Source organism: Diadema setosum, chromosome 8 (assembly GCF_964275005.1).
Source record: "Diadema setosum chromosome 8, eeDiaSeto1, whole genome shotgun sequence".
In the NCBI taxonomy this organism is placed as follows: Eukaryota; Metazoa; Echinodermata; class Echinoidea; order Diadematoida; family Diadematidae; genus Diadema; species Diadema setosum.
In genome coordinates, this window is record NC_092692.1 from 38,814,085 (window position 1) to 38,839,208 (window position 25,124).

General features: G+C 39.4%; 1 protein-coding gene across 1 annotated transcript; it reads left to right on the forward strand.

Annotated features, from left to right (window-relative positions):
- Positions 1-812: 812 nt before the first annotated feature.
- On the forward strand, positions 813-23,847 carry LOC140232255 (uncharacterized). Its single transcript, XM_072312387.1, has 8 exons — positions 813-819; positions 3,144-3,213; positions 4,228-4,480; positions 13,203-13,354; positions 14,405-14,486; positions 15,781-15,863; positions 16,851-17,081; positions 23,830-23,847. Exons 3-8 carry the CDS (start codon positions 4,234-4,236, stop codon positions 23,845-23,847), a joined length of 813 nt encoding a protein of 270 aa, XP_072168488.1. The 5' UTR covers positions 813-819; positions 3,144-3,213; positions 4,228-4,233.
- Positions 23,848-25,124: the final 1,277 nt, after the last annotated feature.

A 25,124-nucleotide genomic window follows, 5' to 3' on the forward strand; every position in this document is an offset into this window, starting at 1 on the left:
GTGTTGAAATTAAATGTTGAAAAATTATTAGAGACGTTCACGATCCTGAAGATCCTTGAAGAAAGGGAGATAACTTAATATTGAGAGAACTTAGATGACACAAATAAGCCGAACTGAAGTCGATAAATTCTGGTAGTGTTCTGATTTATTCTGGGGGCAATTCGCCTTCAGCAAACTCCCGTGGATGAACAAAATTTACATAAACAATGTTTACATTAAAATCATCTACAACAACCAACAGAAATAAACGGAATGGAGGATTGTAATAAACTTGAGGAGACTAATTCAATAAATCAACCAATAGCCAAGGAAGGGCATGAGATGATAGAGGGGGTGATTACAAAAGAACGAGAGCTATTCGGGTTCAACTAAAGAATCGGGTGTGAGATGGTTATTGGGTGAACACACCTGAACAAGAAAAAGATGAATGTGAAAGAAACGAACAAGAGGAAAGGTATCTGAAGCAATGGTCATGGCGGCGGCAATTGGCTATCATGAACTTAACTATATTACTGTCAGACTGCATGACAGTGCTGAAAGGGAACTACTTGTAATGCAAATTAATTCCTGGTCTACACAGACAACAAAGACAGAGCAAACTGTCCTGCGCTATCATGTATAGCCTGAAGATCTTTTATATTGCGAGACAACCTTGATCTCAGCCATAGTGTTCAGCTAACCCCCGCCACGCGCCGCTGCTCTCTCATTTTATCAACCAGTAGCGCGCCTCAGTTTTTCACCACTGTGTGTTCCTCTCCAACAGATATCAGCTGCTTTATATGGACTCTGTGGCCCAGAACTGTCGGATTTCCTTAACAGGTAGACAGTCTTGATATCAATATATGTATGTTCCTTTCTTTCTCGCTGAAAAAAACAACAACAACATTATACTGCAGGCTCATTTCGGGAACCTACCATCAGCATGAATACTTTGTTGTTAACTACTGTCCATGTTTAGTTACACAAACATTAACAGAAACACTGGTTCAGTGTGTCTAAACACATTGAACCAAATCACAACAAGATTTTAAGGAGCTTTGCAGTTTCTCTTGTTTTCCTGAAACAGTAATAATGAATTGATTCGCAATAATTGGACCAGATGTTAATGACATTCCCAACTGTTTCTCATTATTCAAATTTTCGTTGACATTTCTAGGTTGTAAAGTGATTTCAAAATGGATGATGTAAGTCCGTAGCATCAATATATTCTTACAGTGTGATGACAAAGCAATACAGATTTTCTGTACAGAATAAGGAGCACTTACATTGCTTTATTGAACTACACATGTATTGATGCAAAAATGAAATAATTTGCATAATGTTTAAAGCATGTTAAAGTACAAAATAACTTACGCCAAAGTTTTTACCATTATTATCTAGTCAAATTTGTTAGTTAAGTGAGCTTGACTTGATTTTTGTTTAAATTGTAATGAGCTTTCATGATTTTGTCTGCTGATCAGACTGTTCACTTCGTATTGCATTTCCACAACATGTTCCAGTTCTCTTTAATGAGTGGGGTAACAAGACTCTGAAAGGAATGGAATGAAGGAATGAAGGAAGTTAGGCATTTTAAAGGGATGGTAGAGTATTGGTGGAGATGAGAATTGGGCTTTTAATTTTTTGCGAGATACCAAGAAAACACTTATGAAATATTACAGAGCATACCATTTTAAGAGAATTCAAAGTCTATTTGATGAAAATCGGGTTTGGAGTGACTGAAACATCCAAAAACAAAGTAAAACAAAGCGATCGTAATAAAAGGTGGGTCCCTGGCACACTTTATTAGAATCGCTCTCTTTTGGATATCTCAGCCATTTCAGAGCCAATTTTCATCAAATAAACATTGAATTCCTCATGGAATTACATGTTCTTTCATATTTTATAAGAGGTTTATCATTATCTCACCGAAAAAATGTTAGAAACCTGAAATTAGGCCTCAACCAAAACTATACTATCCCTTTAAGCCCTAAAGTGTTTTCATCGAACTGTAGTCGGGTAGTATCGGTATACTCGCACACACTTCAGTAGTCTTACCAAGGAGGTTTTATACATGGAGTTCCAACTGGCTGTTATTAGTCAAACAGTTGTCAGATTTCTATTGATGCACAAAAGAATTCCACAGGTGCACTTGTGCCTTTGATAATCGATGTTCGACGCCGCCGTCTTGCTGAGCAATCTGAAGATTTATTTGAACGTTATCATAATGTTGGCCATATTTTGCCTATTTGATCAAAGATTAGTTGAATCAAGAAACTGGAAATAAACTCACTGTTGCGACGTTTCGCCAATTATCAATTGGCTTCTTCGGGCGAATGAAGCTCCCGATGATGGAATGGCCCTTAAATAGTGCGAGATTGTGCACAGCGCACTGGACCTTGTCCAGCGCGCGAAAGACGGCTTGGGATTTTGCGAGCTGAGAAGGGCAATCCATCCGTTTTTCTTCAGTTATACATTCCAGTTGTATTGTATCATTGTTATCTTTTTATCTTATACGGTGAATAAACAAACAAACAAACAAACAAACGGCCCGGTCCCACGCGTGCGATAAATTGAAGCGGAGACCTCCTCTCTTGTTAAGTGTAGGTCTCTCCACACGTTCCCAGACGGCTTCCTTGACGCCCCTCTCGAACCACTTGGATTCTCTATCCAGAATAATCACTTGATTGGTGTTAAACGAATGTTTGCTGGCATTGATGTGTGTGTATACTGCTGAATCCGGGATGCTTTCTGAGTTGCTGGGTCTTCTGTGTTGGTTCATGCGAGCTTTTAGTGATTGTTGTGTTTCCCCTATGTAGAAATCATGGCAATCCTCCTGGGAACATCGGATGCCATAGACTACGTTTCTCTGTTTTTTCTTTGGCGGCTCGGTCCTTGACGTGAACTAATCTCTGCCTTAATGTGTTGTGGGGCTTGAAGGCAGTAGTGATGCCCTGTTTCTGAAACAGCCTTTTGATCTTGTCCGACAAATCATGCACGTACGGGATAGTGATGGTGACGACTTTCCGTCCCTACATGTGTACCATGGGTTCTCTGTGTGTTCTTGCTTTGTCGTTTCGGGGTGTCTGCTTTAGAGAATGCCCAGTTTGGGTATCCACATCTAGCCAGGGCGTTTTTGAAGTTGGTCTTTTCTTTTTCAACCTCAGGTGGACCGTGAACTATGGTGTCTGCTCTGTGGAAGAGGGTCCTGATGACTGCAAGTTTGTGAACCAAGGGGTGATGTGACTGGAAATTAAGATACTGGTCCGTATGGGTCGGTTTCCTGTACACTGAAGTGGAAGAATTTACATCAGTCTATTTTGCCTATTTATTCATTAAATGAAATGAAATTTCATTTAATGATATAGCATGGAAAGCAAAATTCAATTCCGTCCAGAAATTTGCACAAAAGTGTAAATCAGAGCTGTATCATGTGAAAATGTTTAAAACTGTATCATCCTGGAATATGGTTTAATCACTTTTCGGCCTAATTTCCACAATTAAAAGTAATATGGAACAATTTTCAAGTACAATTCTTTACTGATAGATATATCAGATTAGTGCCCGCATATGCCCAGTCGAGTAATTTTCAGCTTTATTTCAGCATTTTTTGCTCAATTTCTGTTCGCGCATCCTCGTGTCTGTACCACCTACCTTTTATTAAGAAGGGGTAGCGAAAAGTAATTACCATCACAAAGACATATCTTCCTTTGAAAGTGGCTGGTGATTATGCAATGAGACACTAGTCAATTGTCTTCCTATCTGTGAGGCAGCTCCAGTTTAGCACATACTTAAAATATTTCTTAGTGGCGGCATCAAACATGAGATCAAAGGGAATACAACAGTTGTTACTCCATGTATAAAACCTCCTTGGTCTTACGCTGCGGTAATATGTTTACATTTGTAACTGCTGTATACTGGTATTTGAGATGCCTAAAAAAACTCGCATGGTGTTTATCTTGGTGACATGACATTTGCTCCTACGACAATTGCTCCAATCTAATTTTCCTTCAGGACTTAGGGTTATAGGGCTTGGGTTGTGATACGGTTTTAGGTTTAGTTTGATGTGAGGATTACGATTAGGGTTATATTTGCGGGTAGAAATTACGTTTGGCTTAGTGTGCACAATTAATGGGAGCAATTGTCGCAGGAGCAAATGTCATGGAACAGTTCATTTCTCCAGCAGCTTTCCTACCATTACCACCTACAAAGCTATGATCTTTTAATGTTTTACTGAATTTTTGCTGAAAGGTGACCATGTTTCATCTCAGGATGGCATCAAGTTTCGCCGAGTTCTGCACACTTGTGACCATGATAATGATCATAACTCATTGTCATGGCAACGCTGAGAGAGACCCTAAAGGGACGTACACCAGAGATGGAATCAGTCCAAGGATCCTGTCACCACAGCTGCTAGGAAAAGAGCAAGATTTACAGGAAATTTCCCACAACTGCTCGCAGGGCGTACTGGACCTCCTCGTCCGGAAAGACGGTTTGATACCTGGTGGGCTGTTCTCGGGGCGAATTGTGCTCGGGGCGAGATGACCTCGTGTTCAGTTCGTCTTCCGTTTATTGTCAATGCATCTACATTCAATTTGCTCACCTTTCTATGATATAAATCTGATTTATACCCGGCGTTCTGCTCCTTTATTATTCGATATATATATATATATATATATATAATATATATATATATATATATATATATATATATATATATATATACATACATATTTACTTATTGATTTATTTCTATGCACAATAAAGACTTATACAGCCGTGGGTATTGTAAAACAAAGTGACTTACAGTCGACATATTGATATGATACATTAGTATATTTGTGGTAACAGAAAAAACGAATGGACAAGAAGTGATAAAAATGTACTCATACAACTCAATACAACTAAAACCTAACTAAAGTACTAACGAATAATAAAAAAAAACGTGTTTGAGTGTGTGTGTGGGGGGGGGGGGGGGAGGGGGACTATTCAAAGCCTTCAACCTACAACCGGCAACAAAATAAGAAAAAAAATAATACTTTATTAAAAAAAAAACTTGAGAACTTTGGATCTCATTTTCTGACAAAAAGACTTTATATCTCTGGTGTTTCGCATATCCAACACAAATGAGTTTAATGAATTTGAGCTTATCTTCGCTTCATAAAATATATAATTATATATATTTAATATATTCTTGACGATAGATATTGTGGTGCGAACCCACACTAACTTTTTATGCAACAAAATCACATTTACTCTTTTTTCAGCTAACGTATATTGAGTAAATACCCGATTTACTAAACAGTGTCGAGGTTCTCTCTGAATCATCTATACCTTATTCTATACGTAAAGCCCCTTTCTGTAAAACAAATAGCCTATTCAAAGTGGACTTTGCAGCATTTCTCCATTCTGGTGAACAATAATCCAAATGGGAATAGATTATAGAAACTTCGAAATTAACACAGAACGGGTTTTCCTCAAAGGAACAAATTTCTAAAAATTTTCCCTCTGAAAGCAAGATATTCAAATTCATGAAATTCGTCCGTCGAGATGTGTTCATTGCAACTGATCGACAAATCGCCCCTACACCGACGTAAATAAGCACTGAATTGATCAGTGTTTTAGTAGTAGCCATGATATAAGAAGTCATGGGTGTACATACTCGAGGAGCATTCGAATCTAGGACCTCCTTATCTCCGGACAGGCGTCATCTCTATATACCACCGAGCTTCCGCCCGACAGCAAGAGTTGTTTCTAATCCTTATAGCATTCAACGGGTACTGCGTAATTATTCAAATTCATGACACGTTCGAATCACATTGGTCCTCTTTTTCTGACATGTTTGTTAATTTATTAGATCAGCAATTGCGATCTTAACAAATTTTATTTGTAGAGGGAGACAAATTGAAGAAACTCACACCTGAATTTTCCCTCTGTTATAATCATCATGAAGTAGTCATGGTAGATAAAACGAGTACAATCAGAATATACAGAATGCGTGGTAAGGGGGCTTCTATCTTGCTGAAGAACCTAGAAATATTATTTTGAGATATGACGGGATTTTTTTCTAATTAAATGTATTATTGTAATTGCTATGAGTCAATGTCCGGCAAGGGCCTTTCTCGACCGCCAACTGACCAATATCATTGTTTGCTACTGTTGCGAGGTGGATGTCTTAACGTGATATAATGTTAGGGCCACTGGGTTCGCCCCACACCAAGAAAGATGTCTGAAGACGTCATTTAAGTGAACTTGGGTGTTTAATCGGGGGCATCCCACGAGACCGACACCCACGAGTCATACGGTCCACGAGACCGACATCAATAATAAGTCCATGAGTCATACAGCCCACGAGTTATACGGCTCAGGAGTCATACAGCCCATGAGTTCGACACTACGCACAAAAGGCTCATGAGACCGACACTAAGCAAACATAGCCCACGAGACCGACACTAAGCAATAAAGGCTCACGAGACCGACACTAAGCAAAGAAAGCCCACGAGACCGACAGTAGGCAAAAAAGGCCCACGAGACCGACACTAAGCTAAAAAGGCTCACGAGACCGACACTAAGCAAAGAAAGCCCACGAGACCGACAGTAGGCAAAGAAGGCCCACGAGACCGACAGGATAAACAGCGCCATCTACATGTCAATTACCTGTACAGGGTGTTCCATGAACGGAAAAATAACATACTGGCCGGTGCAATTTCGTCACGCTATCAAGTGAAAGATGGTGACCATCTACATAATTATGAACGACATCAAACATGTATTTCTACATACTTCTTTGGGGGGGGGGGGGGCAAGTGTGTCAGGGAGCGACATTTTTATCAATTAGAAAAATAGAATTGTATTCTTCATGCCCACGCCCCCCAAAAATAGAAGAATTAGTATTCTTCCCCCCCCAAAAAAAAAAAAAGAGACAAAAAACACAAATGAATTAAAAAGAGGACAAGAACAATGTATGGATTAATTTTAGAGCTTTGATAATGCCATCGTGTTATTTTTAATAGGCTTTCCCAGTTTTTAGCTAGAAGATGGACAGGATATGATTTTTACCTCTTCTCTTTCCCGATTCACTAGTTACTTATTCTATTTTAGATATTCTACCCTCCTGCTTGGACGTTTTGCAGTAAGATCTATTTGTAATTTTCTCTGTAACTATAGTATGTAATTCAACTGATTAAAACGTTTTATATCGCAGGGATTCACCTTGATTTGTGGCTTGTGTTATTCTCCTCCAAACAGTACATTTTTCGTGAAATACAATAGCTGTTTTCATGGATGCATCTTGTTTTTTTCCAAATCCCTAACGAAACCTTCATTGACGATTTTGGTAGCCACTTTGTTTATGCAGATTAGATGGAAATGCACTAAGAATTTTTCTTACAAGCCGTTTTTTCTCTATTCAACCCATAAGCATACTCGAATCATGCCGATTTCACTCTATAAAATGCCTCTCGATGATCCCACTATATAATAACAATCACCGAAGGCAGATCTCCCTCTCTCTCTCTCTCTCTCGGGGGGGGGGGGGGGTAGGAATATATAAAAGAATTCAAAGGATTAACATGCAAACGAGGGTGTCTTGGCATCTTCACTTCAAGTTAATGTAGAAAGATCTGTTGCACACTTTTACTGAATTTTGTTCATTTTTCACAAACACACACCCACGCAAACACAATTAAAGATCCTGATCATTTCAGGGGGTGGGGCAACTGATGGGGTAACACCCTGGCAACTCTTCTTTACCATCTCTCATATCTTCCTTATGCCATTATCAGGACACCCTATACAATTTATTGGTCTATAGGTGGCGCTGTTCATCCTGTCGGTCTCGTGGGCCTTCTTTGCTTAGTGTCGGTCTCGTGAACCTCTTTTGCGTAATGTCGGTCTCGTGAGCCTTGTATGCGTAGCGTCGGTCTCGTGGACCTTTTAAGTGTAGTGTCGGTCTCGTGGGCTATGTTTGCTTAATGTCGGTCTCATGAGCCTTTTGTGTGTAGTGTCGGTCTCGTGAGCCGTATAACTCCTGGGATTATTTTACTTGATGTCGAACTCATGGGCTTTATTTACTCAGTGTCGAACTGGTGGGCTGTATAACTGGTGGGCTGTATGACTTGTGAGCTGTATAACTTGTGGGCTGTATGACTCGTGGGTGTCGGTCTCGTGACGTGCACCCGTTTAATCAGACGGAATCAATCAAAAATATATCCCACCAAAACTGTGATCTTCCTTTTGGTCGTTTTGAGAGTGAATCAAAGTCACGCGTTCTCCAAAAGCCTACAAGAGAATTTTTTTTTTTTTACCCGATCCCTCTTCTTTGCACACTCTCAAAGTAATTCGCGGGAACCATGCATTGAGCCTTCTAAGGCCAAAAAAAAAAAAAAAAGTGTTTGTTTGCCCTTAATTGTCAAAACCCAAGAGGGTCGGTAGGTCGGTTTTTTTTTTGTTTGTTTGTTTGTTTGTTTGTTAATACAGGGTACCCTTTTTTCCATGTCAATGCACTCAAAACTCCAAGAGATTCATTCAAATTTACGTCTTGCCAGGGCCCGGTAAGCGAGGCAGAAACGCTCACTGACAAACACTTACAACGTTCAAACAGCTCCAAAAAAGTACCTTCCAGTGAGATGCTGGCAACTGAACTCCAAACAGTTTTGGTGCCATGACAGCTGGTAACGGATGCTGCAAAAGTAGCCATCTTGTGAAGGGCTGCACACTAACCCATTTTTTCTGCCGGTCCGACCTGTCTCTGTCGGACCGGTAAATGCCCCGTTTACCATTTTTTACAGGTCCGAACAGAAAATTTACCGGTCAACAACGACAACATAAAAAAACATTAAATGACTTGCAAACTTATTTCCTTGTTTTTTATGGATGTACCCCCCCCCCCCATGTACATTTTACAGATTAATTTTTTTTAAAACTTGCATTATTTATTGCACAAGAAATTTAAAGACAGGAAAAAAATAGAATGTTTGTGAATTAGTGTAAAATGGTAATGAACAAAATCAGATTGTATCAAATGCGTTTGTGACTTTTTCTAAACATCAGGGCACGAACTTGCTGCGTAACCTGCTCTTGGTGGTCAGTTGGATTGCGATGATTTAATGAATTATTTTAGCTGTGATATTTTCTGATGCACGCGATACAAGGGGTTCTTTATTTTTCTCCCGATAATCTCTTCGCATTTGTGCATGCGTTCTTGAAAGGTACACGACATGCAGGGCCGAATTCGCAACCCTTTTTGCGCCCATTTCCACCTCAAATATAAGCGGGATTGTGACGATTTCATAAATTACTTCGGCTGTAATATTTTACGATGCACGCGCCAAAAGGGGTTGAAAATGCGTCCTTTATTTTTTCCCGATAAACTCTCCGAATTTCGTAAGTGCGTTCTTAAAAGATGTACCACACGGCCGCATTCATGATACTTTTTTGCGCCTATTTCTACCTCAAATGTCAGCGGGATTGTGACGATTTCATAAATACTTCGGATGTAATCTTTTGTGATGCACGCACCAGCTAGAATGGTTGAAAATGCGTTCTTTATTTTTCTCCCCATAATATCTTCGCATTCCGTAAATGCGTTCTTAAAAGATATACGACACGGCCAAAAATCATGATTCTTTTTGCGCCTATTGTTTCCTCAAACTTCAACGGGATTGCGATGATTTTATGAATTATTATTCGGCTGTAATCTTTATGATGCACGGGCCAAAAGGGGTTGAAAATGTGTCCTGTATTTTTCTCCCTATAATCTCTTCGCATTTCGTACATGCGTATACCGCACGGCCGAATTTATGATCATTTTAGCGCCTATTTCTACATCAAATATCAGCGGGATTGCGATATTTCGTCAATTATTTCGGCTGTAATCTTTTGTGATACATGCACCAGAAGGGTTGAAAATGCGTTCTTTATTTTTCTCCCGATAATCTCTTCGCATTTGTGCATGCGTTTTCAAAACTATACACTGCACGCAGGGCCGAATTCGAGATTCTTTTTGCGCCTATTATTGTTTACTCAAATTTCAACGGGATTGCGAAATTTTCATGAATTACTACTCGGCTGTAATCTATATGATGCAAGCGCCAAAAGGGGATGAAAATGTGTCCTTTCCGCGTTCTTAAAAGGTATGCGACACGGCCGAATTCACGTTCCTTTTTGCGCCTATTTCTACCTCAAATATCAGCCGGTTTGTGGCGATTTCATTAATTACTTCGGATGTAATCTTTTGTAATGCACGCACCAGAAGGGTAAAAATGTGTTGTTGTTTTTTTCTCCCGATAATCTCGTCGCATTTGTGCGTGCGTTTTGATAACCAACACGGCATGCAGGACTGAATTCAAGATCCTTTTGCGCCTATTATTTCCTCAAATTTCAACGGGATTGCGTTGATTTCATGAATTTTTATTCGGCTGTAATCTTTTATGATGCACGTACCAAATGTGTCCTTTATTTTTTTTTCTCCTCTATAATCTCTTCGCATTTCGTACATGAGCTTTTGAAAGGTGTACGACGCGGCCGGCCGAATTTATGATCCTTTTTGGGACGATTTCTACCTCAAATATGTAAGCGGGACTGCGATGATTTCATGATTTTTTTTTCTTCCTAGTATTATCTCTTCACATTTTGTGCATACGTTCTTAAAAAGTACACGGAAGGGCCGATTTCGTGATCCTTTTTGCGCCCATCTTCATTGTGAGATCATTCTGAACGAATGAAAATATTCATTTGTGAAATGACTGTGTAAAATGAAACTGAACGCAATCAGATCCCTTTACTGTATCGCTGAATATCGAATATGTTTTTACTTTTCTAAAAATCGACACAAGTAAATTAGTTCTAACATGTCAACTGCCACGCTGCTGCGAAGCCGGGATCGGATCGTGAGTAAAATGACCCAGAAATGCGTGCGCTTCTAATTCTATCAATGCTTCTTGTCTGGCATGACCGCCGATCGCAAGCAAACGAAAAGCAGTTACACTGTACATGCTTTGCATTGCATGGCATGGCAGTGCGTGAGCAGCGCCAATGCGCAAGCTAGCGCGAATGTCGCCAGTGTGCAGCCCTGTACTAAGTGCATAATGATACATGCATTGATTGGATTTCGTGCGCGTGCACGCATGTGAGCCAAAAAGGTAGCTACATTGTAGCATGCAATGCATGCTATAAAACGTAGCCTGTGGACCGACGCGGCCCGACCACAATAACGACGGGTCGATCAGATGAAAAAAAAAAAAAAAAAAAAAAAAAAAAAAAAAAAAAAAAACATTTTTAGACTTTTTTTTATTCTTTCTCTAGCTTAAAATGGATAATTTTGGGTTTAAAACCATTCACAAATTGGTAGAAGATGAAATTTGTGGAAAAAAATAAACTTGAAAGAGCAAAAAAAAAAAAAAAAAAAAAAAAAAAAACGCGACCCGAAATTTCCCTGATTTTCGGTCGGTCGCGAAGGGTAAACAAACCATTTTTTTTTTTGGCCTAATTTCCCGCAGCCTCCACACACTACAAAAGGTCCCGGCGCTCCTTTACCGTGTTCACAACCTCTTTGGCATGTTTGGTATAACGGCTCCCGCTATGCTGCTTCTACACAAGTTAGTTATGCCTTGCCTGCTAGCTCTTGCATGTGCAGCCATCCGTCCCAACTTGATCAGCCATGAATTGTGCTACTCCACTCCATGCTGGCGTTGTTATTGTGAAATCCCATACCATATTCTAAGGGTGTGTTAATACTCTATTTGCGAAGGCAGAATCAGGGTTTTGAAACGCTGAATTAAAACGCTGATTCAAAACGCCGTTCACGGGCGCACTGTTCATGCTCACTTTCTTCCAGCTTGTAGAGAGCGTTTCCGGTTGCTTTGTTGACCTCAGCAGAAGCAGGTCAAATTTGGGCGCGCGCTTTTTCGGAAGTTCTGGCCTGAATGTGTACATTGTTCACGTTTCGACTGGCTTTAATAGCATGTCTAAAATATAGTACAATATCATTTTGATCATTCATCTAATACACACTAATGGACTGCAGAAAATGATAGGAAATACGAGTATCAATTCTGTCGAGAAATTGTCGACAAAATCGGATTGTATGGTAGTGAGCTCTTTATGCATTAACGTGTCTGTGTACGTACAGTATACAACATGTACCAACAGGGAGCTTGAGGGAACCGGAAAGGCGATGGAGATGGCGCCATAATTTAACTTCGGCTGTGTAAAGGGAAAGCCTTTGGAGAGGGGCAACAATAAACGCGTATGTGATGTGACTTGCATTTATGCTTCCACATGAAACGTGATTAGTCAGAAACGCCGATGAAACGGCGTTTATACCAAAATGAGAAAGGACGCAACCGCGTTTTACACTAATCACGTTTCAAAGCGCTGATTCTGGCCCGAAAAAGGGAAGCATAAACACGGCCTAAGATGGCTTGAAAGGGATGGTGTAGATTTGGTTGAGATGGGATTCTAGTTTTCACTTTTTTGTTGGATAATTAGAAACCACTTAATAATGTTAAAGAGCATTCAATTCCAAGAGGTATTCAAAGATTTTTTTAAAAAGAAATTTGGTTTTGAAATGGCTGAGATATCCAAAAACAGAGTCAAACAAAGTGGTCCTAATAAAAGACGGGACCCACCTTTTCTTAATGTTTGCTTTGCTTTGTACTGGAATATCTCGGCCATTTAAAAACCGATTTTCATCATTTAAACTTGAAATTCCTCTTAGAGTTGTGTGCTCTTTAATATTTCATGTAAATGGTTTCTAATTATCTCGCAAAAAAATAAAATCTGAATCCCCATCTCAACCAAAACTATACCATTACTTGAAATGAATGGAGCAGAATCAGACAATCGGGTGATGATTTTATCACAATCGGACCCTGTGATACATTTATGGAATTTTGCAATTTTTCTACTTTCACAAGTTAGTGAATGAATTCGCAACCACATGCATAAATCGGCAGATCGAGACGATGTCTCACCTCATAAATCAAGGAATACCATGTATCTTTCACAATAATTTTTGGTAGTTTTATGCTATAGCAGAGATACTTTTATAAAAATAAAGAGGTCGCACTTGATTGATCATTAACAAAAGTGGATAAGGAGGAAGAGTAAGAAGGAAAAAATGATATTTTCTCCGTAGGATAATGAAGTTAGATTGATGACACACGAAAATGGACGAAAAAACATTACCAATATGTTATTGTTTTATTTCGCGACCCATTGTTTAGCTTTAGATGCCTTTGGAAAACCCACTCCTGGTATCCTTGTTGGAAACACAATATGGATTGGCCATTTTGACGAGTGCATGGCTATCACAGATTTCAAATACTGTCTGGTAGATCTTGATGTCAATATTACCGTAGACTCCAATTCATCAAAGGTATGACATTTTCCCACTCTTTGATCCCTCTTGATGTCTCTTCATTAGTCACCTATTCATTTAGCGTTGTTCGTAGATTAGAACTTGATTTAAATATCACCTTACATATATATTCTTTATAAGATTTTCTTCCCATATATATTCGAGCGATAGTGAAGGTTCAAAGAGTTTGTTTGATCCGAACTAAGCCGTGAAAAGTAACATCACAAAATTGATTATTCTACCACCCGTTATAAATGTATCTAATTCTATATGTATTATTAGTGGAAAAATGAGCAAAGAAAATGGAATTCCATCGGGATTCGAACCCGAGACCTCCGGAATGCTAGCCCGGTGCTCTACCGACTGAGCTATAGAAAGCCCTAGTTCAGTGTTCGTCCCAGAAACCCTTAATTCTCAATGCTCGGATGGTCAGAAGCTATAGCGCAGTGTGTTTGTGTGTGACACACACGCACACACTAAAAACCTGGGGGCATTTCATGAAGGAACTTGTCGGATAAAATGTCCGACCACCCAATTATATCCGACAAGTTCAGAGAAATCAGCCAATCAGACTAAAGAATTTCTTAAAACTTGTCAGATATAATTGACTTGTCAGATATTTTATCCGACAAGTTCCTTCATGAAATGCCCCCCTGGCATAAACCCGAAGGATAATTCAACTTGGGGATAAATGCGAGGGATCACCGAAGTGATGCAGGTTTTTGAGTATGTCACAGATGTAAACAGAGGGAAACTGACCAGAAATGAATATAAATTATTAGTGGAAAAATGAGCAAAGAAAATGGGATTTCATTGGGATTCGAACCCAAGACCTCCGGGTAATTCTATATGTACTCAGCCTCTTCTCGGCCTTCACAGGTCATCTTTTCCACGTGACCTTTTGACCCTACACGAGGTTCACATGGAAGACACCATTTTAAAGATATGGGCTGCATATGTGTACTCAGCTTTGACCATGAAGAATTCATATAGCCACGAAGTTTTCATTAAAGATCACTTTTTTTTTAATTATATCCCTTCATGTTTTCAAATGTATGAACCACGCAGGCACTGACTGTGAACTGGGGGGTATGTGTTCCCGTTAGCTGCAGCGAGGCTGATGTCCAAAATGGACTGGAGTTATTGCTGGGTAAGGACCATTTCTTCGTTGTTCATAAGTCAGAACCATAGGAAGAAGTATCACTATACGAATTGTTGCTCCCGACTGGTGACACTGCTAAACTACAAGAGGAACTGCACTTTTAGAATCAAAAGTATCTAAATGTAAAGCCGTGGTCATGAATGTTCGTACGAACAATGCGTTCGTACGAATGAGAAATAAAATCCACCAGTCAGTATACCCTTTGTATTGATCGTAGAATGAGTTGTAGGCGAAGCCTTGATATTTGAACATGAAATATCACCGCTGCAGTGAATGAGCGAGATACTGTATTTCTCGAGGGAGAAGGTTAAGACCAATGAAATTTCATTAAATTGAAGGTCGTGTGTCGACAATTTTTCGCGCGAATTCAAATGAACAAAGCCTAGGACGAGATTTAATCTATCTGTTGTGTCTTGTCATAATATGCACATATGTTATATTTTATCCTATGTCATACTTTTTTCCTCATTGATGCGCTTAGAAACATCAGTATTAAGCGCTATATAAATGTTATTCATTATCATCATCATTATCATTGTCAGTGAAACGTCATTAGCGTTATGAATATTTTTCTGTTATAATTTGATATGTTTCCAAATCTTTAAAGAGTAATTCCTCGTGCTTATAAAACTTTCCATCTAGGTTTGGATGTCCCTATACTTTTGTATTGTTTGCTGAAGAAACAAAGAAACAGAATTAAACAATGACCAAGACAATGCCATGAGATGCTTCACGCCCCTATTAAAAGTGGCAACGACATACTTCCATCCTTTTCAGGTAATAGAGAGTCTTCTCTTCTTTCTTTCTTTTTTCGTATACCCATTACCATGTCCACAGCCATGAAGCTTGAGCTCATAATCGTTTGTGATTAGAGGGTGTATATATATATATATATATATATATATATATATATATGTATATATATATATATATATATATATATATATATATATGAAGAGTTTGTTCGCAAAAACCGATAAGTCCATATTTGCCAAATGGAGATATTTGCGATTAAAGGTCAAGAAAAATAAAGAGAATAATAAGAAAATTTTTGCTTCTCTTGACCATAACTTAAAAAATGTACCTTTATATGCAGTGGCCAATACGGTATATCATTTAAAAGGTATTATTTTGTACTTTATGACAGAGACCGTACTTCAAAATCTTCAAAAATGGACTTATCGGTTTTTGCAAACAAACTCTTCATATATATTATAGTATTGCATATCACCGTGTAATATTTTGAACGTTTTCTTTCCAAATGTTTCGTTTTGTGTGATAGATTTCTTTGACTTGAGATGGATCACTGTTAATGACTTATATGGCTCTGCTGCCCACTGCACCGACAAGAACGTAGCGTTCAGTGCAGGATTTATCGGCACCTGGTGAGCAGCGAAGAAAATTCTCCTCCATTTATTGCTGTTTGCAGTTTTTACATGTGCAAATGGCTTTTGCTAAAAGGTCATCATAAAAAGACGACATCTCGGATCCTTTCCGTTTGTATTGTCAGGCATGATGAAAACGTGTACATGTTGATTAACTGAATGATTGCCATGTAATTTGTTGTTGTTGTTTTTTTACTGATTTATAGTTGTTTTAGATTTAATAGTGAAGTCCGATGAAAGATTGATAAAATAGTTAGCAATGATTTGTCTCGTTTTTCCAGTGGATTTGTTTGAAGGGTTTGATTTCTTGCATTGTTTCATATTTTGATATCCCTACCTAGATTTCATAGTTTGATACGTATGTGGTCATGCTTTGTTAATGTTTCATAATGTTTTACAAGATCCGTCATATTGAATCATGCAATTTATGCTTCTCTAGTATTTCTCCCCATTTACAGAATTTTCATTTACCTATATTTTTTCTTGTCCTAGTCCAAATCAATTGCCTATGCATTTCGTTTATTCAGCATTTTAGTGTAACCCTTTTCTGTATAACATCACATCTGTATGTTTCTGTTGGATATAGCAAAATAATAATAACAACAAAAAAATATATTAAGATATTCAGAGGGAAAAGCATAATATGACGTTCATGTATTCACGTTTTATACCAGTTCTTTTTTTCCAAATCAATTGCCTATGCATGTCGTTTATTCAGCATTTTAGTGTAACCTTTTTCTTTATGTTTCTGCTGGAAATAGCTAAATAATGAAAAAAAAATCTAGTAGGTTATTCAGAGGGAAAAACATAGGACTGGAGTTAGTTCATATGTTTCCACATTTTATACCAGGTTTTTATGACGGCATTCTGCAAGATTTATCGGTATATTACGTTGTCGTGCTGTTATTCGTGTGCAGGGTCCTAATTGGATTTCTCTTCGTGCTGTCATTATTTGGAACCATCGCAGACAATCAAGCGCAAGGAATCTTCTGAGGCCAATCTCCTATCTACACCCAACTCAAACGGTCTGACCCTTGATGAAAAGTCACGTGCCACACCGAATCACTATGGTAGCACAGACATGATCAATATTTTGGCTGAGGGAGACCAAGGATCAAAGGTCGGCAGTGGAACAAGCGGAGATGACGGCAAATCTGATCCGTGTGTCACTGTTGAAGACGGAAAGGAAGTGTCAACGGTAAGCTGCCTCGTGAGGCAAATGTTGTGGAGCTTAAAAGTGCGACTTGTTGAAGAAACTCCCGTAAAAGGCTAGAAGAGGGAAACTTGCCACAACTCACCAGGTGCCAAGGCGACTTTATGTAAGACATGAAGGCGACTTTAAATAGCGACCTGTTGAGTCTCCCCAAGACACAATTTTCAAAGTTTATCCCCCTATATGACCTTGGACTTTTAACCTCATGACCCCAAAATTTAATTGTTTCTTTCTCTTGTTAATAGTATGAACACACAATGTAAATTTTGTGAAATTTTGTTCATCCGTTCTCGAGTTAGTTATCCCGGGGGGGGGGGGGATGGGGGGATATATCCCCCCTTAAATGGAGGAGGGGGGGGGGGTGGCCTGTACAATCATCTCCCCTGAATTTTTAGGAAAAAATGGAGGAAGCAGAAATGTGATATGTATCAATTTTGGCATATTGCATGACGTTTGTACGCCGGCCTTCAGACAGTTAACAGAGCTGAACAATATATGCTATCTTGTAGGAAAATGTATACACAATTTTCTCAGGCGCTCGCTCGCTTCGCTCGCTCGCGAAGAAAGTAACATCGACATACACTGCGAGGTATGGCTCAGACGTTGACAACGTCAAATAGTATAGGCCTACATGTGAACATCCTATGACGCGAGTAACTGGGGACCATCTGCAAAATATGTACGAAAACAAACAAACAAACAATAACAAAAAATATATCGCCATAATTGAACCCCCTCCATTTCCTGAATCAATATTGAGAAACGACAGTGACTGATGACTCAGTCAGGATACATCTATGGGCATATCCAGGAAGATCAGGGGCGTCGAATCTATTGGGGGGGGGGGGGGGCAAAGGGACATTTGCCCCGCCCCTATACGGATGTGTTTAGGCAGACAAACCATTTATCCCCCAAGCAATTCCCGAGATGAGGACAAATCTCGAACTTTCTTAATGGAAAATATTGTCCAAATATCGCCAGAATTATGCACAAGATCGTTGTATTGCAATCATAAACATGCAAATGCTCTGCTATACAGGATCCCTTCCGATAAACTTTGTACACTTTTGATATTGACGTATATTTCCCTAATTTATCAAAGAGTGTGGAGAAGATCTTTCAAAAGCACCCTCATATTATGAAGAGGCGTCGATGGGGGGGGGTGGTTCCCCCATAAAAGTGGGACAAAGAAAAGCGAAAAATATAGCTACAAACGGCAGTTTTTGGAGTGTAAAATGTCAAAATTTTAAAGCTCGCTCGCTCCGCTCGCTCGCATTTAACCGCTATGCCATTCTCCTGATGTTGCTGCCAGTGACTGACAGCAGTTGCGCTCGGTGCGCCCCCTTAATTGCCAAAGTGAAAAATATAGCTACAAACGTCAATTTGGGGACTGTAAAATGTCAACATTTTAAAGCTCTCTCGCTTCGCTCGCTCGCATTACTAATCATTTTTCCATTCTCCTTGTGTTGCTGCCAGTAATTGCCAGCAGTTTTCGCCCGGTGCGCCCCCCCCTTAATTTCCAAAGCGAAAAATATAACTACAAGCGACTGTTTTGGGACTGCAAAATGTCAAAATTTTGAAGCTCGCTCGCTTCGCTCGCTCGCATTTATATGCCATCCTCCTGATGCTGCTGCCAGTAATTGCCAGTAGTTTTCGCGAGGTGCGCCCCCTTAACTTCCAAAGCGAAAAAATACAGCCACAAACGACAGTCTTTTAGACTGTAAATTGGCAAAATTTTCAAGCTTACTCGCTTCGCTCCCTCGCATTTAATCATTATGCCATTCTCATGATGTTGCTGCCAGTAATTGCCAGCAGTTTACGCCCGGTGCGCCCCCTTAATTTCCAAAGCAAAAAAATACAGCCACAAAGGACAGTTTTTTTTAGACTGTAAAATTATCAAAATTTTCAAGCTCACTCGCTTCGCTCGCTCGCATTTAATCGTTATGCCATTTTCCTGATGTTGCTGCCAGTAATTGCCAGGAGTTGCGCCCGGTGTGCGAACAGCCACAAACGGCAGTCTTTGGACTGTAAAATGTCAAAAATTTTCAAGCTCGCTCGCTCCGCTCGCTCGCATTTAACCACTATGTCATTCTCCTGATGTTGCTGCCAGTGATTGACAGCAGTTGCGCCCGGTGCGGCCCCCCTTAATTTCCAAAGCGAAAAATATAGCTACAAACGGCAGTTTTTAGACTTTAAAATGTCAAAAATTTTCAAGCTCGCTCGCTCCGCTCGCTCGCATTTAACCACTATGTCATTCTCCTGATGTTGCTGCCAGTGATTGACAGCAGTTGCGCCCGGTGCGGCCACCTTAATTTCCAAAGCGAAAAATATAGCTACAAACGGCAGTTTTTAGACTGTAAAATGTCAAAAATTTCAAGCTCGCTCGCTCCGCTCGCTCGCATTTAATTGCTATGCCATTCTCCTGATGTTGCTGCCAGTGATTGACAGCAGTTGCGCCCGGTGCGGCCCTCCTTAGTTTCCAAAGCGAAAAATATAGCTACAAACGGCAGTTTTGGGACTGTAAAATGTCTAAATTATTAATGCAAAAAGATTTCATCGTGGGAGGGGGAAACCTCTCTACCATACCCTCCCCCCCCCCCCCTCGCTTGCTTCGCTCCCTCCGTGGCACATAACCGCTCCTCCTAAGATCAAATCCTGTCTACGCCGGTGATAGGCCCCATTATTTAGTAAGCCTTCACAGTGATGTCGCACAGGCGGAGCAAGAGCTGAAGTACCACGATTTAGTCATTCAATAATATATTGTGAATATTTCATTTTCTTGTTGTTTTTTAAAGAAAAGAATACAAAATTTAACCAAAAGTGTGCACCAGATCGCTGAATTTCAGGTCTGAAAATGCAAAATCTTCCTCGTGTGGGAGAGGGATACACACCCTCCCCCCGTTCGGTCGTTCCGCTCCCTCTCACAGATATTTCAAAAAACAAAAAGAAAAATGTTTTCATACTTTTAAGGTCTCATTTTCCGCCGAAAGTCATCTGACAAGCAAAAAAAAAAAAAAAAGCAACAAGAACAAAACGTCTTCATATTTTTGCTGCCACTTTCCTCCCACTATAACTTATTCCATGCAAAAGAGTGGGACATCCGATCCCTGTAAAGTGTGTGTGTGTGGGGGGGGGGGAGGGTTCACCAAGCTTCCCCCCCCTCCCCCCCCCCCCCCCCCCAAGGCTGCGCCGGTCCGGTTATGGGCTTGTAATCGTGGTGATGGTGACCATCCCCCCACTCCTCAGTACGGATTTACGCCGTTGTTGTACACAGACAGACAGACAGACGCAACCGAAAACATACCATACGCCGGCCGTAGGTTTCAAATACCACGAATACTGGCGGAGGTAACAAGGCGCGTATGTTAGATTCTACAAGTCGCCCTCTTTCCGTAGGCATTATGTTTATTCTTCGGTAGGTATACACCGTGTGGTATACAGTGGTTGTGTAGGATTCTCCATGCCTTTATGAGAAAGAAAGAGGAAAGGTACGTATAGTTGTGGCCATTCTAATTTTCCCTCTAGACTCCCATGCACTTGCAGTATGCCCCTCGCAATTATCATGTCTCGATAGAAATGCATAGGCAGAACATTTCAGTTTGTTCCCCCTCAAATGTTATACCTTGTATTATTCAGGGCATTTGTTTGTTTCTGTTTTTTGTTTGATATATCGGTTGGATATTGTTTCAACAAGTCAGCCACCGCCCGAGGCTGTAGCTGAAACGACTCCACTGATGGATGTCTCTGGCAGGGAACACAGACGGAAAAGAAAAGAAAAAACTGGTGTGTGGGGCTCCTGAAGGATTTGTTAAAACGTCAATTAAATCTAACATTAATGCTCCATCGATTTCACTTTAAAATCACTATTCATGATATAGAAACTTACTACAAAACGTCAGTATAAGTTATTAAGCGCTATATACGTGTTATCTATTATCATTATTATTACTATTACAAAAAATATTAACGGTAAATGGACCAATTGTAGTCTGACATTTAGTTCAATTCATCAGTGCTTTAAATCCTGTGTAGTATGAGTTGTTAAGAAATGAGGTATAAAGACCATATACTCACTATGACTCGGAACCGGATGCATGTACCGTCCAAAAAACTACATGCAAATTGACGATGTCTCCAAGGAGGCTTTATATAATTTCAAATTCCGCCGTCCTTTTTGGAATTGCTTGGCACTTCAATATTTCAAAAGAAGCAAGCCTTGGTTCAGCTATTTCATATCAGTGACAGCACAGAGCATACGTACAATGGTGTTACACGTGGTCTTCCAGTAACGTTATGAAATCATTCTGCATAATATCCTCGCAAACACATACAATTTTCAGAACATTTCCTCAACGTTTTACGTTCCGCCTAAAACGGACGTTTTTAAAACGTTCATATAAAGTCAAAGTTTGGACCGAGGTGGGCATACACCGTAAAGCACAGGTTTTTGGGCAAACGTTTTTAGAACGTCAATGGACGTTACAAAATAAACGTCCTTTACAAAACGCTTGTAAACGTCATCGGACGTTACAAACTTGAACGTCCGGTACATAACGTTCAGCATGAATATAAATGCATACTTATAAATTCAAGTAAGGAAATCTAAATTTTGAAAACTCGTAGAAATTGATAAAAGACGTAGAAATCTGATGCATCTATGCTCGGTTCAAACTTTTTAACTGCGTTAAAATTTTACTTAAGTTATTGTTCATTTATTCACAATTTCAAATTTTGTTTTGAAGAGGTACTTTCATATTTTAATACACACTCTTAAAATAGTTGGGCAAAAAAATGCCCAACTTTTAATCAACACTGGGCAACATACTGTCCACACAACTATTAAAATCTGCCCAACTGATGTTGGGTAATGAGTTTGCTATGTGGTTGGGCAAATGAAATTGCCCATCAGCTGTTGACCAATCAGACTTTACCCAACTTTGCAATTTCCTAACCGTTGGTTATATTTTGAGTTGGGTATTCATTTGCCCAACCAATTTTACCTAATTAGATATTGCCCAACTTCCATTTGTCCAACTGTTTAGTAAGTTGAATTTTGGATATCAAAAATTGTGTGTTGAATTATTTGATATATGAGTGTTTACCAGAACATGTGTATGTCAAGACATTGTTCATATCCAACCTATCATAATCCTACAGCTAGTCGTAAAGCCTATACCTACAAGTACATCTAGGCTTAGCCTACATCCTAGACCTAGTTAGTACCAGGGATATTTCATTCACATTATATAGGGCTATTTAGTTGTAATGCTTTAAGACATGGTTACCATGTAGATTACACTTTTATTATAAAAGTATGAAAATACCTCATCAAAGGTACAAGTGGAAATTGTGGATATCACGGCAATAATATTCAATAAATTTCTAATATATTTCAGACATTTTAGAGTTTACTGAAATCATAAAAACATTAAATTTAACAATGTTTTATCTTTTTTTGAGAAGAGAACTTGAATAGCTTATGAATATTCATGATGAAATAAAAAACAGTAGAAACCAATAGAAACCAACTGGTATCAAAATTTCAATGCTTTAGTTACTGGATTTTAATCTGGAATGAAGTGGTAAGCAAGTCCAGTCAGGTATATGGGTTGCAAATTGTGTCATCTAACAATTTGCACACAAACCGACACACACACGCACGTACACACACACACACACACACACACACGCACAAACTCAAACAAAACACAAACTAGCAATATTGTAGGAGTATCCTGTAGTTTGCTCCCACAGACAGATATTCCCACAATGTTGATTTTTAAACCCCTCCGGTGTTGACGGAATAAAGGGAAACGTAGGAAAATTATGTCAAAATACGTCCACAATGTAGCTCTTGCTTATATATATCCGTTGGGTATATATCCGTCGGGAATATATGGTTTGTTGAGGGTCGGAAAGTGCTCAATGCTGTAAAGCAGAGCATATTAGGCGTACCTGTGTTTTGGTGCCTTGTCTGCTACCGGCGGTTTCACGCTGTCGCGATCTTCAGGCAGACTGACAAAATGGTGTGTTTCTGTGCTCATGTGGCGCGGTGGATCGGTTTGACGCGTGGATGGTTTTTCTTTTCCGGTGTCTGCATTTGGATATAAGTTCGGACCTTTTGTTGAGTGCTTTTTTGTTTCTGATGATGATGGCCTTCTCATCGAGGCAGAGGTTGCACATGCCGCTCCTTCTTAGAGTTAAGTTTGACTTTTTTGGATGTCCCATCATCATCAGAAACAAAAAAGCACTCAACAAAAGGTCCGAACTTCTATCCAAATGCAGACACCGGAAAAGAAAAACCATCCATGCGTCAAACCGATCCACCGCGCCACATGAGCACAGAAACACACCATTTTGTCAGTCTGCCTGAAGATCGCGACAGCGTGAAACCGCCGGTAGCAGACAAGGCACCAAAACACAGGTACGCCTATATATATATATATATACGTATATATAATTATATAGTGCGAGAAATAGTTCCCTTCCCAAACGTGCGCGGTGCCTTATTGTGGGTAGCATATACTGAAAGAAATTAGACTGAGTCGGACGTTGCTGTCGATCTTCAGTCTCCCTTTATTCAGTCAAGCTTAAGGCCAGTCATCAGGCTTTCCTCAGGATCTGCATGAGACGTGTATCATTTGACGTGATGTCCTGCATCACGGAACCGTGTGCTCATCTTCTGTGTTGGGCTATGTCCTGTCTGGTCATGGCTCATTCACGTCTCGTACAGATCCTGAGGAAGGCCTGATGACTGACCGAAAGCTTGACTGAATAAAAGGGAGACTCAAGATCGAGAGCAACGTCCGCCTCAGTCTAATTTCTTTCAGTATATATATAATATATATATATATATATATATATATATATATATATATATAGACAATACCGTGTGTGTGTGTGTGTGTGTGTGTGTGTGTTATCCCCCTCCCATTCCTAAAACGGAGAACACCCTATAGTAATTCTAATTGGTACCCCCTACAAAATCGTAAGGTTCGGCCATCCTTCCATACATATAGGCCTATACCACACACACACGTACGTACAGTGTACACACCGTCACATACATACACACATACGCACGTACACGCATAGACTTTTCTACTTGTCCATGAAAATTTACCAACTTAGAAAGGAACGTAACAAAATTACCCAAGTACTGGTAAGAAATACCCAGGATTAATGTGCAAAATAATGTTGGTAAATTATATAAGGTGAATTTCTACCCAAGTATCAGTTGCCCAACAAAAAATACCCAACACGCAAAGAGAATGCATCACTTACACAACAGCGGGGCCAAAAGTACCTAACTCTCCATAACCAATCATGCTGGTATATATTCGCCCAATATTTAAGTAAAGATAATTGCCCAATGTTGGTTTAATAACATAAAAGCTCAATTGAGCGTTAATTGCCCAGAATGATTATTTTTTTTTGTTTTTTCCAACCAACAATTACCCAACTAAATTTACCCAATATTTTAAGAGTACACATAGTGAGTATATGGTCACTTACCTCATTTCTGAACAACTCACACTACACAGGATTTAAAGCACTGATGAATTGAACTAAATGTCAGACAACAATCTGTGTGTTTTAATTAAACCATGTCTTCTTTGCATCTTCATGCATTAAAACATTCTTTCCAGTATATCAAAGAATGTGATACAGATGGTGGTTGGACATGAGAAACAGGTTACATGATATAGGATTATATAGGATTAGGATTACGATGCATTAATCCCGGATTGTGCCTGTATAATCTCATAACTAAATATCATGCGCAATACAACCTTTATTTTACCCATTACGTTTTTAAAGATTGTAAATGTTTTTTAAACGTTCTCTGAACGTTCTTAAAACATTTATAAGAAATTATATACATTCCTAAAAAGTTCTAAGACGTTGTTTTGCAAGTTTAAAAAAAAAATTCTTAAAACGTTTGTTTTACACATTAGACGTTCTTAAAAGGTTTTCCGGAAGTTCCAGACGGATATGAAAGGTTCTCCAATCGTTCTGGATAGGGTC

Bases quoted from the DNA above. Each gene is read 5' to 3' on its own strand.
- LOC140232255 (XM_072312387.1), top strand. From the start codon at position 4,234: ATGTTTCATCTCAGGATGGCATCAAGTTTCGCCGAGTTCTGCACACTT. The intron at 4,481-13,202 runs GTGGGCTGTTCT...CCCATTGTTTAG, and splicing joins GAAAGACGGTTTGATACCTG to CTTTAGATGCCTTTGGAAAA. The intron at 13,355-14,404 runs GTATGACATTTT...TGAACCACGCAG, and splicing joins TAGACTCCAATTCATCAAAG to GCACTGACTGTGAACTGGGG.